Below are 15824 nucleotides of genomic sequence, written 5' to 3'. Positions count from 1 at the left end.
ACAGGACATCTTCTCGTGACCATCACAAACTTACTTAACATTTCCTAAACTGAGTTCATGATGTACCTCCATGCCCCTGCTCCCAAACCCTTTTCCAGCCATGGTTTTGGGGGTCGTGAGATGGAGAGATGTGTGCATCTACATGTCTCTGAGAGGTGGGTTGCTTGGGTTAGATAATGGCGTGCTATTTATTTTTTTCCTTACTGTTGCCTTATCTAACCTTCAAGTCCATGATTTATATATCTTTGCATTCCCAGCATCTAGTACATAGAAGGTGTTCAATATGTTCTTGTTGAATGAACAAGAAAGAAGGAATGTTTTCTGTGAATCTTACCTATTTCTACTCCAGGTGTTTTCCATGCTACTTCTTAATTTCTCCAATCATTCTTTTAAGGAGATTTTCCAGACTCCTCTAAATGGTCATTTTTCTTCTCCCTGGTGTTCTAACCTAAGGGATTTTTATTGCAGTATATTAATGAAACAACTCTATGTTTCAAAAAATTCATTTTTATTTCTCTTCATTTTGGCACTTGCACACTTGGATTTATGTGGAAAGGAATACTTAATAACAAGGAAAAACCTATTTAAGCACAGTAGCATAATCATTCAGCACTAGAGAAAAGAGTGATATATGAGCCATATAATTAGCAATCATCTGTTTCACATTTATTTGTCTGGGCTGAAGTTCAGTTTCTCCTTAAAAACAGTATAAGTAATAAGTCCCATACACATAGACACAGGTGTGCACGCATGCGTGCACACACACACACACGAATAGACACTCATCATCATTAATGGGAATTCAATTAACATTTTTCTCAAGATTATCAAGATAATCCTAAATATAGCTTAATTTTCCCTCTTTGTTTTTGTTGCTTTGTTTTCTGAAATATGAAATTCTTTTCAGATTAGTTTATATAAACTGATAAAGAATTCAGAGATTGTGTCTTCAATGCACATAAAAGCCATGGATTTATTTAAACCTCAGAGTTTATCAGATAAAATTGACAAGGGAGTCAGGGGATGTGGGTGTGGACTCAGCTTTGCCTGGGATAAACTTTCGGTTTGGCTGTGGGTGACTTACTTGACTTAGTCTCTTCCTTCTTTAAGAAATTGAAGTAAAGCCTCTCTTACAAGTTTGAGAATAAAATGAGGTAATGTGTAAAAGTGCTTCTAAAATTATAAAGCACTAAAAAATAGTGATGGTTTTATAATTACTGTTATAATTGAAATAATAAGAAAATGGAGTTATTTTTATCGTGCTGAATTAATCAAAGCAGTTGCTCTTTTATGCAGAAAATGGTTGAGATCCCACATTAGAAGTTTAGTTGACTCAGTATGTGTTCAGATAATGAACTTGGCTTTTCCAACACACAGAAGTATGGCACGTAAAACATGCCCTAAATGGAATATAGTATTGTAGTCTCCTTAATATTTTCATACATTCATGGGAGATCTACAAAATGATTATTCTTGCAATGGATTGTATATTTTCTGTAAAACTAGCAATCACAGTAATTCCATGAAGAGAGTATATTCTAAGATTATCCTCTTCTCTAAATCAAGGTTTGATTGATTCTGTAAATCAGTCACATTCCCATCTTCTTTATTTTGCACAATTTTACTCTTTCTCTCATGGGACTATGAGAGAAGAAATAGCAGGAAGTGAGAACCTTGTCGGAAAGCTAGGTGAATTTAAAGCATTCCCGGTATTACCATGAAACCTCCCAAGTGAGGAAGCTACAAAACCTTCCCAGACTCTGAAGTGTATCTTTAGTATAAACCAAAAGGCCCATTTTAAGGAAGAACAAACTTTCTTCTGCTTTTTAACTTGGAAAACTATATTATATGTGGAAAAACAAGTGGCAATCTTTTCCAAAGCACAAGAATGCTCAACTGATAAGCTTTGAGAACATCTCAGATCAAGGCGTCAGCGCATCCACAGACATGAATGGGACACAATGGAGAGTATGTGTGCTATGTTTCTATATATTCCTGTATGGACATTGCCACCCATGAGCTCATTCACACTACCCCTGGCTACCTGGCTCTAAGCACCCAGTGCAGGGAGGTAATAGGTTACTAAACAGAAAACCAGTCTGTGCAAAGAGACGCAGCCCTAGTCATTGCTTCTTCAGTGGTTGCTGGTGTGTTCGTTCCCTGCATGGACACCTTATTTGCAGTAACCGGCTATGTGGGCTCCAAGAGTCACCTAATCTTCATCACTTCTGGCTTCATAGGACTCCCAGCTTTCACTTGGGCCAGGACTAACTATTCACATTTCACTAGACGAATATTGGTTGAGTGTATCGTCTATAGCAGGCACTGTGCTAGGCCCAGAGGATTCAACCATGAATAACAGAAACTTTCCTTGTTCTCAGGGGGCTTAGAGACAGGGGTCTGCTTATCCTAAGCTGAAAGATAAAAACCTTATTTCAGCCTGAACTGCCAGAAAGTTTGATTTTTCTAACCAATATCAAAGGGTACCCCACCACCACCACTGTGGATTTGGGCCTTGGCCCTCCTCCCCACGGGAAATTCAGCATCACCAAAGTCCCTGAGAACATTGTAGTTGACACCAGTTTGATTTTCATAATATCTTGAGGAGTTCTTATGAATTAAATACACTATTTATGAGCCTAGCCAGAAGACCCTGAATGAAAATACAAGAGATGAATTACAATTGCATTTCATCTGCAATATAAAAACAATTCCCTGTAGTGCAAATGCACCCCAACTAAAGCATAAAGTTGAGCTTTTTTTGTCAGCTGTGTAAAAATATTGGCTTGTTTATAAATACTATTATAAGGAGAGTTCAGCCACAAAGGCCCAACATATCTTAAACTACGAAATTTTAAATTGATACTCTTAAACTGTAAAAATTTAAATAGTATGCAGTTCAGAACGACTGTGTGTGAGAAAGATATGGATAAATAATTGACCATTTTGCTAATTTAAACTGCTCTGGCTTACTGTTTCTCATCTTTCTTCTACTTCCTTCCACAACTCAGCCCTCCCCCTGGGAAATGACTTCTGAAGGAAATCTCCTAATTGGAGATGTCCCCTTGGCCAGAGGCATAGACCAAAATGTGTTGGGGGGTTAACAGAGTATGAAGCTCTAGTTTTACTTGCTTGTCTAAGTTCTGTGTTGATAAGAAGCCCCAGAGGAGGCAAAGGTTTGGGGCCAAAGAACACAGTCCTTTGAAAAACCCTTGCTGATACTGACCCAGATTTAAGACTCACATCTCTTAGGTCCCTTTATCTCCACCACCACCAACTGTTGCTTTTGCCTGGATGATTGAGAGCCTCTCTCTTTCTCTCTGCTTTCGCTGTAACTCTCCCTTGTTGTTTATCCTCCATGCAGTAGCCACAGTGATCTTTGAACACCTAAATCAAAATGACTTCCCCGTGTTCCTAGAATAAATTTTAACCGTCTTGCTGTGGCCTGTGAAGCACTACATGCTCCTGCTCTCCTTTCCACCCTCTGCTCGTTCCAGTCTCCACGATTAATCCACCCCAGCCCCTCTACTCTCCTCCCTGTCCCTCGACCATAGGACATACCAAGCTATTTCCCAACCTAGGGCCTTGGCACCCAGAACGTTCATCCCATGCTCTTTATCCAACTGGCTCCTTCGCTGTATCTCAGCTCACATGTCCCCTCCTCAGAGAGGACTTTCCTTGACCCTTTGCCCAAAGAAATGGGTACCCCACCCCAACTCTTCCTCCTAAGACTTTGTTGTCTTCAGAATACTCGTAGCTCTGAATCTGTCCCTCTCTCTTTAACTTGTTTCTGCCTGTCTTCTTTTGTGTGTGTTTTTGCAGAATGTAAATGCCATGCATATCTCTTTTGTTGCTAACTGGTTCTCTAGTGCCTGCCACACAGTGGTGTATTGGTTGAGTGGATATATGCACACATAAGGAGCCAGCTTGTTGCTGAAGAATGCCCCCCATCTTAAACTCTGTACAAGTTCATGTGTTCTAAGTTCCAGCTCAATTGAAACCATAGGAGACATGGATATACTTTTCAATTTAGTTTCTTTTTTCTGTTTCAGTCCTCTCTAATAAATAGTGACATTATCTTTGTGAAGTTGCATGCCCCATGGGAAGTGCTCGGAAGATATGCAGAACAAATGAATGTAAGAATGCCTTTCAGGTAGGTGTAAAAGTATCCCCGCACCCCCATTCTCTCTGCTACTAATGTACTCCTCTCTCAAAACAAATAAAACTGAAATGCAGACTGGAACACTCTAAGAAAATCCTTTAAATGTTTAGGAAATGCAATAAGTACTTCATGGCTAATAATGACTTCATGGCTTTTTGTGAAAATGTCTGGCTAATTCAGTCCTTAGAAGGGCAGGTAGTTCACCTGCCTGTGAGAAAGAAATACTTTCCAAGTGACATTTTCATTTCCAAAGTGCCATTTTTAGAAACCCTGTGTACTGCTTCTTTGAATGGCCAGACCCCAGGATCAGTGGTGCAGGTCCTTACTGACTGGTCCCTTCCAGAAAAAAGTTAAAATCTACTTCCATTGAAACAAGTTCAAGAAATTTCAGGAAAATGTGATCTTATTTTTTTAAATAACCTATTTTTAAATTTTAAAAAGTCAGGTCATAAATACTGCACAAACACAAGCATTGATATTTATTCCTAGGGGAATAGAAAACACTTTGCATGGACTTCTCAGTTATTTAAAAGGATTAATTTTCCTCCATTTTACAGTGAATATTCTTATTTTCCCTATAGATTAAGAAAAAGTGATCATTGGCTAGATGGAAATGAAATAAAGTATTAAACCTCAAATTATAAATGCCAAGATATGTGGAACTAATGGAATCTCTTAAAGGAGGTGGAGGGGTGTAGTACCAAGGACAGTTCCAAAGGTACTAAAGAATTAAATACTTTTAGTTCACAATTTGCCCATAAAGACCAAGTCAGTGGGCAGATATTAGACAAACTGCCAATTCTAAAATATACCTCTTAATGAGCTGTGGAAAGTTATCGAGACAAAGCACCATCTACATTCTTAGAAACGAAGAGGAGCTAGGAACACATTTAGAGAAGGGCAATTTCCATTCATAGGCCTGTAATATATCTCCCTGGTGCACCTTATTTTCTTTGTTTATTGGTCTTTATGTCCTAATACCAATTGAAAATAGAGGCTGGATTTCTAGCATCTATTTTCCTTAAGGCAAAATTCCCAAAAGAATTGAGACAAACATAGTTCTAAACTTTTCAGTTATTTATCAATGTGAATTAATACTATATCACACATAAGGACCAAAAATAAATCTATGCTTAGATGGAGTCATATATCAGACCAACATCTTACAGCCAACAGAGCTAAAAAGTCTACCTTTTGATAGTAGTAGTAGTTTTACAGTAGTAAAGCCTAGTGAAACTGATATCCCCCTCCCCAGTAGCAATCTCATAAAACCTTTTGCCAGAACGCGCTTCTCCAGCACAGAACCTGAGCAGATTGTAGAAACATGAGCACTGTGATGCACAGCAAATTCCCTTAGTACCTGGAAGCATTTCATCTCTGAAGGGCCTGGCTGTATCATAGATAACAACTCTGTGTGCTCATTACATAGCAGAAAAATGCTGCCTGCAAGCAGCATTAATACTTTTCTTATGCAATATTCAGAGACTGTGATCCAGGCAATAAAATGAAAACCATAATAGCTATGAATAATAGTCTTAAATGTAGGAATTCCTACAGGGCAATATTTTAGGAGGAAATACTGTTAATGTGTGGCCACTAATTGGCCTTATTAATATTGATGTGATTTTACCTAAGCATAGCTTCACTTGATGCAACTTGGTGCATTTAAAATTTATGCTTTCATTTTGTCCGATGTTTTAGATAAATAACTCTAGCCTAGGGAGACATATGTATTTCCAAAGCAGGAATTGTCCTGCCATGTCAGTTCAACAAAATGTTCAAATGTCAATTTAGCTGACTATTTAAATGCCTCCAAGAATCTTTATTTATTACTTTCTGTAGACTGCACTTCTGAATCCCAGGTTTAGTCTCCTAGGATTTTTATTTCTCCAGTGTTAAAAAGGAAGTTGAGGAATAGGTTTCTTATGGGAAATTGTCAATAAAACCTGCTTCTGCTAAATACCTGTATGTCCATGGATATGGGTTTTTTAAATAGACTGTTTTTAGAACAGTTTTAGGTTTACAGAAAATTAAATAGGTAGTACAGAGTGTTCTCATATACCCCCTCTCACCCTACTTACATTCCTTATTATTGATATCTTGCATTAGTGTGGTATATTTGTTACAATTGATGAACCAATATTGGTACATTGTTACTATCTAAAGTCCATAGTTCACTTTAGGGTTCACTTCTTGCCTTGTACAGTTCTTTGGGTTTTGACAAATGCATAGTGTCAGGTACCCCCTATTATAGTATCATGCAGAATAGTTTCACTGCCCTTAAAAATCCCCTTTACTCTGTCTATTCATCCCTTCTCCCCCCAACCCAAACCCCTGGCAGCCACTGATCTGTCTCTTGTCTCTATAATTTGCCTGTTAACAACATGGGATATGTTTTTAAGTTTTCACAGATATGCAAAATAAATTTTGGTGTATAAACTTCCCATTCTCTCTAAGTGAGATATCTCAGTAACAGTTCAGAATCCATGCAAACCGTATTCATTTCATTACCACCCCATTGGTTGAAGCCCAAACTATAGAAAGGGGAGACTGCATTTTAATAAAGCATCTAATGCATGTGCTCTCCATTCACACTACACCCAGAATTTACATTGGTAATACTTTTTAAAATGCAGGTATATAGAAGTACAACAGATCCTTAATAAGTCTGATTTCTAAAAAGATTTTTTTCCAGGATTCCTTGGTTTATCTCTTTAATTCACCTATATGAGGGCCAGTGGTTAGGCAGTATGTTCTAGTGTGGTTATTTGCAGCAGGATGTTGATGCTTATTTGTTAGCGTCCTTCCCATACTGGTTGTAAAATATAAATATGTATTTTTACATTACCCTTGCCTATATCAGATGAGAGAAGCATTCTCTAAACTTAAAGTGCTATATAAATATTAGTTAATGTAATCCTGTGCCCACTAAATTATGTATGTTGCCAGCAGGCTGGCAATCCATCTCGGCATCCTGAAAAAAGAGCTGACCTCAGCCGAATTCCTACAAATACCAATTGCTCCAAATTATTGCTCTGCACAGGTTCTGTAGGCGAAGAGCAGCCATAAACAATGATGGTAACACGGAGAGGGGGCGATATCAATGGAAACGATTTCATGTGATTTCATGACTCAAAAAATGCATGCCCTCCGTTCCCACTACATTTCTCACTGTTAATCTCTTTTTAGTTTTTTCTTCTTCACCTCTTACAGGCTTCTATCTTCAATCTCCTTTCCTTCCTTGCTAGTTCAAACTGTAACTGACGATGGGTTTTCTTCTCGACTGGCTTCATTTTTGCTGTTCTTCCAGGAGAAAAATCTATTACCTGCCCCGCCGGTACAAGTTCATGAGCAGGTTAGTAGCATGCTCTGTCATGATGGCGTTTGTTTTAGCTGTTGGCCTGTGTGCTCCAACAGTGCCAAGGAATACAAGCTGGGGAAGATGGGCCTTTGTCACATGGGAAAGCTGGCTGCCATGCCAAAAATCGCTATTTCGGGTTAGGGAAATAGCCTAGGGAAAAAAAAAAAAAGCAAAGATGGAAATGTTCCTCTTAGAGTCTTCCCTGTAACTTCACACTTGGGAGGACGGAATTTATCTGCAGGTCTATTGAGGCTGGGTTTGGGGGTTTTTTTCTCCCCATTCCATTAGATAAATTACCAGAAAGCCCCGCTGTTTAGAAAGCATCTTTGGTCTGAATGTTACTCTTTTCCCCACACAGACTCCTTCCTCTGCTATATGTAACTTGAAATCTAAGTGCAGACAATCACCCTCTCAAAAAGCAGATGGCTTCTTGGCCCGCCGTGGGTGGGGTCTGCCTATGTTAGTCATAGTTTGTTAATAAAGTAGGCAGATGTATGACCTTATTCAGAAGCCCTCCTACCCTCTTTTTACCCCTCCTCCCAGAAGATACTACTGGATGAAGATTGCCTTTCCTGTGCTATGAGTCCTTCCTAAGCTTGTTTCTCCTTGTTTTTTGAGAAGCCAGGGATGAAGGGGAGGCGTCGGTGATGTCCCTTAATTTGACTCTGCGGTGATCATTGGCATTCTAATTTCAAGCTTTTAATTGGTCTTATGTAACCATTAACCCTGAGCTGAGCTGATAGTTAAACTTGGATACCATTGCATTTGTCTGAAAATCTTAGAGCTCAGTTCTGTGAGATTTAAGATTCCTATTCACTCTGTTTATGTGCCGTGCAGAAGGATAAGTAGAAGAGTAGTTGATGTGTTTTAGTGAGTTTACTCAAATACACGTGCACTCAACAAAGTATGACATGAGAATGGGCGTTTAAAGAAACTAAGACGTGGTTTCCAAAAATTTCCCTGAGCAGCATCCTTATTAGCAATCCTTCTTTCGTCAAGCAGTTGCCATGGCATTTGGATTCACCACAATGAGACGAATCCCTTGTCACATAATGACCTTCTACAAAAACTTGGTGCACACTTTAGCCTATTTCAGTAGTTCTCAAACTTTAGCCAGCATCAGAATCACCTGGAGGGCATATTAAAACACAGATTACTGGGCCTGTGCTGTAATCTATGATGTAGATGTCCAACTCTCCACCTGGAAGGTATATGAAGGCAAGGATGGCTCATCCAATTCTTTGTTTCCAGCACCTAGCATGTAGTAGGTGGGGCAAATGAATGAATGAATCTCCATACACAGGTGTGAGAATTTGCTTGGGGGAAAAGGAGACCACGAAGAAAAGTATAGAAAAACCAGGACTGCCTGAAGTGTCAGACATAGACTGGGGACTGAAACATTTGCTCACACTATGGGGAAGAGGTGAGGGCTTGAAAGAACATGGTGATAAAAGGACCCATATAATCTCGGGGTTGGATGGGATATCAAATGTCATCAAGTCTAACCACTCATCGGCTACTTGAACCTCTGCTATATCATCAGGCAGCCTGTGTTTGAACATCTCTGGAGACAGTGTATTCCTGAACCCATCTGTGAACACCTGACTTAGAAAGTGCTTCCTTAAAATAAGTCATAATCTCTCTCTCTTTAGCTTTCACTCTAAAACACTCAGATTGTAGTTCTCCCTGAATAGCCAAAAGATAATCTACAAAGTAAACAGCAAAATATATGAGAAAGATTGTGAAATTATAGGCAAAAGGACATAACAGGTATTTGGAAAACAAGAGATGGTGGCGGTCAGAAAGAGGTTTCCATATTAAGGGATCGGGAGGCAAAAGAAGAGTAGAAATTCAGAGAGATACAGGTGTGGTAAGAAAGGTGGTGAATTTTGTTTTAACAATTCTACATTGACTCACAGTAGGTCTTCGAGGTGTTGGTGTCCTGAACGCTTTTGAAACTGATGGCACAGCAGTTGAAGCTAGAGGTAAAGCTAGAGAACCCAGTTTGGGAGACAGAGCCGTAGAGGTCATGACCTTAGCCAGGGGAGTAGCTGGAATTTCCCAGGAAACGATGCAGGGAGTGAAGAGAAGAGGGCCAGTAGCAACTGCTCAGAAAATCTGCTTTAAGGAAACAGGAAGAGATGGGGGAGGATGAAAAGGAACAATTTAAGAAGTAGGAGGAGAACTAAGGGAGGGCAGTGTCAAAGGCACCATGTATGAGTTCCCATAAGAAGGGGTGTTCTTCAGCTACTGATGAAGGATGAGATGAGAATTGGTTTTTGGTCACCATGGTAACCACCGTGCTAGCAGTCTCCATGGAGTGGTGGTTCTCAAACTTTAGCGTGCATCAGGATCACCTGCAGGGCTCTTTAATACTCATATTGCTGGGCCCATCCCCACAGGTGAGCCTCAATAATTTGCACTTGTATCCAGATCCCAAGTGATGCTGATGTTGCTGGTCTGGAACTAGTACATTTTGAGAATGATGACTACAGAGTAGAGGGTAATAGAAACCAAATTACAGCTGGTGGAGAATGGACAGTGTCCGGATGAATCAGAGGCAGTGAGGGGTCACTACTACCTTGATAAGTTTTGTGACAAGAAGAGAGAAAGAGGGGATGGGATTTAGAACAGGAGCAAGAGGAGGAAAGCAGAGGAGACTGTGACCACATGACTCATCATATGTACTCCATGTGTATAGAAGGGAGGTTGGGAGTGAATAAGAGCTGGGGAAATCCTTGTTTCTGGGACTGGAAGAACAGCTTACTAAATACTAATTTTTGACCTGAAAACGTTGATGCTACTTCTTTAGTAGAGAATGGACTTGAGGACATGGAGAGGGGGAAGGGTAAGCTGGGACGAAGTGAGAGAGTGGCATGGACATATATACACTACCAAATGTAAAATAGCTAGCTAGTGGGAAGCAGCCGCATAGCACAGGGAGATCAGCAGTGCTCTGTGACCACCTAGAGGGGTGGGATAGGGAGGGTGGGAGGGAGATGCAAGAGGGAGGGGATATGGGGATATATGTATATGTATAGCTGATTCACTTTGTTATAAAGCAGAAACTAACACACCATTGTAAAGCAATTATACGCCAATAAAGATGTTAAAAAAAAAAAGTTGATGCTACTTAAGTGCACACATTACAACTGTAGAAAAATCTAGGCCTTAGGAGGCACCGGAAGACTCTGGGTCAAAATAAAGGGGAAAAAAGTCCTAACTATGGTTTTATGACACACTGATTAAGAATGACCTCTTAAGCTTTACTGCTTACCACATAGGATTAAATCTGGGACATCAATTTGGTGGTGTAACTTACTGAAGCCCAGTGTCTGGTACAAAGTTTTAAATGCAGTTTGTCAGAAAATTTTGTATCTACTTTAACTCTTCACTTCACCTCAGAACAGCCTGATTTAGATGATGAAGAGTGTGTGTCTCTTTGTAGCCAGGGATGACATTACAAATTGAAGGGCACATCTATAACTTGTTATCCTAGTTGTACATCAGTAGTAAAATATTGACTTCCAGTATTCTAAAATTCTCATGTCATGCTACGTATGGATATTTAATTTAGCTTTTAGTTTCATTCTTACAAATGATATTTCACTTCATTAATCCGTGAAAGCACCCTTGAAACAAACCTACCTCCTTTCAGGATAAGAGAAATGAATTAGAAATTGTGAAGTTTCTGAGCAGGCAGAAAAATAGAGCGTCATTTCACAAATATCTTTATTTATGAAAGGTCACCTGACATCATAAAGCACACTCATGTAATTCAGATATGTATTTCTGGAGTAAATGCTCTTTTCATTCACATACTTGGTCTATTAAAGGCTACTTCAACACTTACCTTTGGGCAGACTTACAGGTATTACAAATTACCTATCCAGTCAGGAAAGGAAATTTATCATCGTTCTTCTGCCTTATTATTATTATTTTTTTGCCTTCACCAAATTGTACAAATATAATCTGCAGAAGATATGCTTACAAAGTAATAAATCTGTTGACTGTGGGTGGCTTGTAGCTGAAGTCTCATTACTACTCATTCTTTTTTCCTCCACGCCCCCATACACATCCTGCCTGATGTTCTCCTTTGCGATGCTTGGCAGAATGAATGCTGGTCCCTGCTGCATTATACGCTCAGTGCCATCGTAATCTTATCAGATGAGTATACAGGCAACATGACAAAATGGCTTGGATGTTTCCATCCTCGTCTTAAACAAATTAACATACGTAAATGTTCCAAACCCTTTGGACTCTTCTAAGCTGTGCCCCAGTTAGCAGCCTTGTGACCTAAAAGAATGGCAGTAGCTTCCCAAGATCCCTAACTATCCAAGGAGAGGCTGCAAATACAGGGGACTTGGCTCTGAGAAGAGGAAAAAGAAATGCAAGCCTCCTGTTGTCTGTTATCCATCCAGGAGGGCTTCATTTCCTGCAATGTAAGCCTGTGTATGGTGCCTCCATTAAATTTAAAAAAAAAAAAACCTCTCATCTGTAGGTGCTCTCTGGGCATATTATCTCTGAAAATGTAATCTAACTGTTCGAAACCTGATGCTATTATTATAATATTCTGGTCTGGGGAAAAGCAGGTGTCTCTGAAGTAGCCTGTTTCATTTAATTCAGCCTAATTAAGTTGTCATTAGTACAAACTCCCTCCTGGGTTGTTAGTGGCTCCAGGGAAAGGCCCTTGTTTTCTGCTTCTTCAGGGTATACCCTCAGCATCCAGGTTGGGACTCTGTGCACAGCCAGTGATTTATAAAAGCCTGCAGACAGGTTAGCCTGTTAAGGGTGAAGTCCTTTGTATGTGGCCTTTTCTGTAATCATCACCACTCCTGAAGGTGGGTAGGATTGTCTCCCCGTTACAACTGAGATAACTGAGGTCAAGTTGTTTTAACCAGGACCTTCCCAAGGCACATTTCCAAGGCACACCCTGGAAAGGCACAGCCTGGAAGAAGTGGCAGGTCTGTGCCCATTTGTCTGTGCTTGTGCTGTGCTAGCAGCTCTTTCCAGCTATGCAGAACCTCACCTGTCATGAACTGGCATTTGGTCAAGGACCCTGAACTTACCATCAGAACAACTTTCTTAAGAAAGTAACTCACCTTTTAGTCTAGATATTAACTTGGCAAGTCAAGGCCACAAATACCCAAGTGGATGATCCATCTTTATTGAGTTGCCTGTGTAGTCTGTGAGACAGCTTTTGCTCAGTAAATGGCAGAAATGGAACAAAGTGACAGTGTATCCAACCAAAGTCAGTGCTCCGTCATTAAGCTGACGTTTTCTCTTTTCCCCGTCAGAGGAGACTTTACTAAGTAAGCCCTACTCCTATGTTCAAGAGACAGATGGGGTGCTTCCTGGTTAGTTGGTTTCTTGACTTTTACAAGCCTAAGTAAATTTCAGGACTGCCTGTTTAGGGATGTTTGTGAGACATGGAAGCACAGACCTCAATATACAAGGGAGAATCATAGCTCTTGAATGTCTGTAGAGAACTCGGTAAATAAAAGTTCATTGTCATCATCATTTTCTTCATCCTAGAAACCACTGCTTAATTGAGCATTTTGTCCATCCAAGGCATTGTGCAAACACTTATGCATTATCCTTACCACTTCCTTAGGTAATGGGTATATTGGCTCAGAGGAGTTTAGTCCCTTCCCCAGCATGGCACTCACCATTTTCGTTCTGGGCAATGAGGATGTGAATCCACTTCCAGCTGACTCCAGAGTCGTCATTCTATATGAAAGGTTATCCATTATGCCTCTTGAAAAGGAAAGCTCTTTTTTTGACCTCAGCATGCAGGATCTTCGTTCCCCAGCCAGGGATCGAACCCACACCCCCTGCAGTGGAAGCACAGAGTTTTAATCACTGGACCGCCAGAGACATCCCTAAAGGAAAACTCTGTATTAACTCAAGTTTGTTTAAAATGGTATAGCCAAGATATTATTGCTGAAGTCACCACCATGTATTGAGAAAGCATCTGATTTTTCATCTTAGAGATGAGGATACTAAGGCCCCGTGAGGATAAAAGGCTTGTCCCAGGCATCCAGCTTAAGTCTCATGCTTTCCAGCCTGGTGGCTTTTGCACTATGTGTCTTTCCTTTGCAAGGTGGAAGGGGATCCTCACTCGTGTCTGAGTGGCACAGTTTGGGGACAGGAGTGGGTTTGTGGAAGAGTGGCCATTCATCATCCTGCCACAGAGGGACAGACCCTTGTTCCCAGAGCCACCTACCTGGGAGGTAGGGGCAACGTGTAGAATGTCAGTCTCAGCCCGTGGGGGCCTGGCTAGCCAAGGTCGGGTCTCAAGGGGAAAATGGGCCCAGGACTGGAGAGGTGTGTTAGTCTCCCATTGCTGTTACAACACATTCCCGCACTTAGCGGCGTAGAACAACACAAATTTATTATCTCAATTCTGCAAGTCACAAGTCTGGGCTGGGGGAGGTTTCAACTGGTTTCTCTGCTCGGGGTCTCACAGGCTGAAATCATGGCGTCAGCCAGCCAGGCTTTTCTTTGCAGGCACTGGGGAAGGATTGGCTTCCAGGCTCAGCCAGGTGGCTGGCACAGTTCAGTTCCATGCAGTCGTAGCACTGGGGTCTCCGTTTCTTGACTGGCTGTTAACCAAAGGTCTTTCTCAGCTTCTAGAGGCCGCCTACACTCCCTGGCTCCTGGCCCCCTTCATCTTCAAAGCCAGCTGTGGCCGGTTGAATCCTTCTCATGCTTTGAATCTCTCTGACCTCCCTTTTGCCTCATCTCTCCTGTCTCCAGCCAGAGAAAGTTCTCTGCTATTAAATGGCTTAGTGATTAAATGGGTCCCCCTGAGTAATCCAGGATGCTCTCCTTAATTTAAGGCCCATCACCTTACACCTGCAAAGTCCCTTTGCCATGTCACACAACATATTTACAGGTTCCGGGATTAGGGTGCAGACATCTTTGGGGGGCCATTCTGCCAACCAGAAGAGGACACAAACTGCCTATCACATTTGAACATTTTTTCTGTCATTGTGAGCACACGGCCTGGATTGGCATGTGTGATGGGGCCAAGACAGCCCATGCTTTGTCTTCCTGTTTCTTCTCAGGCTGCCCCGATGAAGGCCGGTTCACGCCCTCCACCCCCAGTTAGCGTCTCGGGGGGCTTGTTTTTAAGATATCTTTTGCATATCTTTCTTCTACCATAGTGTTTCAAAAGCCCACTTCCTCCCCTTTCCATCCCTTTTACATTAGCCTCCATGGTCCTCAAGGAGTTATTAATAACACTGCTCTCTGCCTAGCAGCTTCTCCAAAGCATTTCATGCACGTCCTCTTTTATAAGCCTCCTAGCAACCCTGTGAGGTCAATAAGATGATGATGATCGTAATGATCCCATTTTAAAACCCTTGAAAAATAAAGCTCAGAAAGGTGAGTGATTTGTGGAAGGTCACACAGCTGCTAAGCGGCAGAGCCAGGATTTAGGCATTCCAAGGACAAATCCCAGCTCCTCTCCACCATGCCAAGCAGCCTCCCCTCGCTTCCTTTTCCCCCCGCTCCTCATTTTTCAATGAACTAATCACTTTCATACTCTGTTCTCTCTCTCCACCATCTCCACATTTCACTTAAATTGTGGTGCCACGAGCTGGTTGCTGAAAGCTACCATTTCATTCCCATGGAGCATTTATGTCTGAATTTTTACAGCTTTGTTTTCATCCACGCTGAACACTGTCCCCATCTGGATTTAATTCATAGTCATTGCGCGCAGAGCCCAGATCCTGTGAGAATGCGAATTTTGCAAAGTGTAATCCGATTAGCGCTGCAGACTGGAGAGATGTGGGAGGTGAAAGCTCTATTACGGAAAACCTCTGGGCCAAAGTCTTCTTTCATGAACAACTTTTAAGGCAATCAGATGAAATAAAGCCAAGAGCCACAGGGAAGGCAACCGGCTTAACCTAGGAAGTCTCATTTAAGGACTATATCATTGAACTTGGACGAGTGATAGATGCTGGTGAAGCATGATTAACTGTTTGAATTGAAAGGCAGAAGGACAAAAATGTTAAGAGGCAAACTGGTTGCTCAAATTCTTGTCTTTGGGAAAAAAGAAAAGATAGTGATAATAGCCAGTGTTCACTATGCACCAGACACCGTTCTGGAGACTTTGTATACGTATTGATCAGTGAGTCATCACAACCCTATGAATTGAGCATCATTATCATGCCCATTTTACAGATAAGGAAATTGAGACATGGCAAAGTTAAATAACTTGCCCAAGGTCACACTGCCTAATATTTACAGAGCCAGGGCTTGAATCTGGGCACTCCAGCCTCAGAGTTCATGTTC

General features: G+C 41.2%; 1 protein-coding gene across 1 annotated transcript in view; it reads left to right on the top strand.

Moving 5' to 3' along the window:
* Positions 1 to 15824, top strand: part of ANO4 (anoctamin 4) — a 470138-nt gene that overhangs the window by 308254 nt on the left and 146060 nt on the right. The window contains exons 8-9 of the mRNA XM_061204482.1: positions 4053 to 4153; positions 7473 to 7517. Coding sequence (XP_061060465.1) covers positions 4053 to 4153; positions 7473 to 7517 — 146 coding nt within the window. The remainder of the gene's footprint in view (positions 1 to 4052; positions 4154 to 7472; positions 7518 to 15824) is intronic.

This window comes from Eubalaena glacialis, chromosome 11, assembly GCF_028564815.1.
Source record: "Eubalaena glacialis isolate mEubGla1 chromosome 11, mEubGla1.1.hap2.+ XY, whole genome shotgun sequence".
NCBI classification, from domain to species: domain Eukaryota; kingdom Metazoa; phylum Chordata; class Mammalia; order Artiodactyla; family Balaenidae; genus Eubalaena; species Eubalaena glacialis.
The sequence above is the reverse complement of the archived record's forward strand: the minus strand, read 5'-3'. Positions and strand labels throughout refer to the sequence as shown.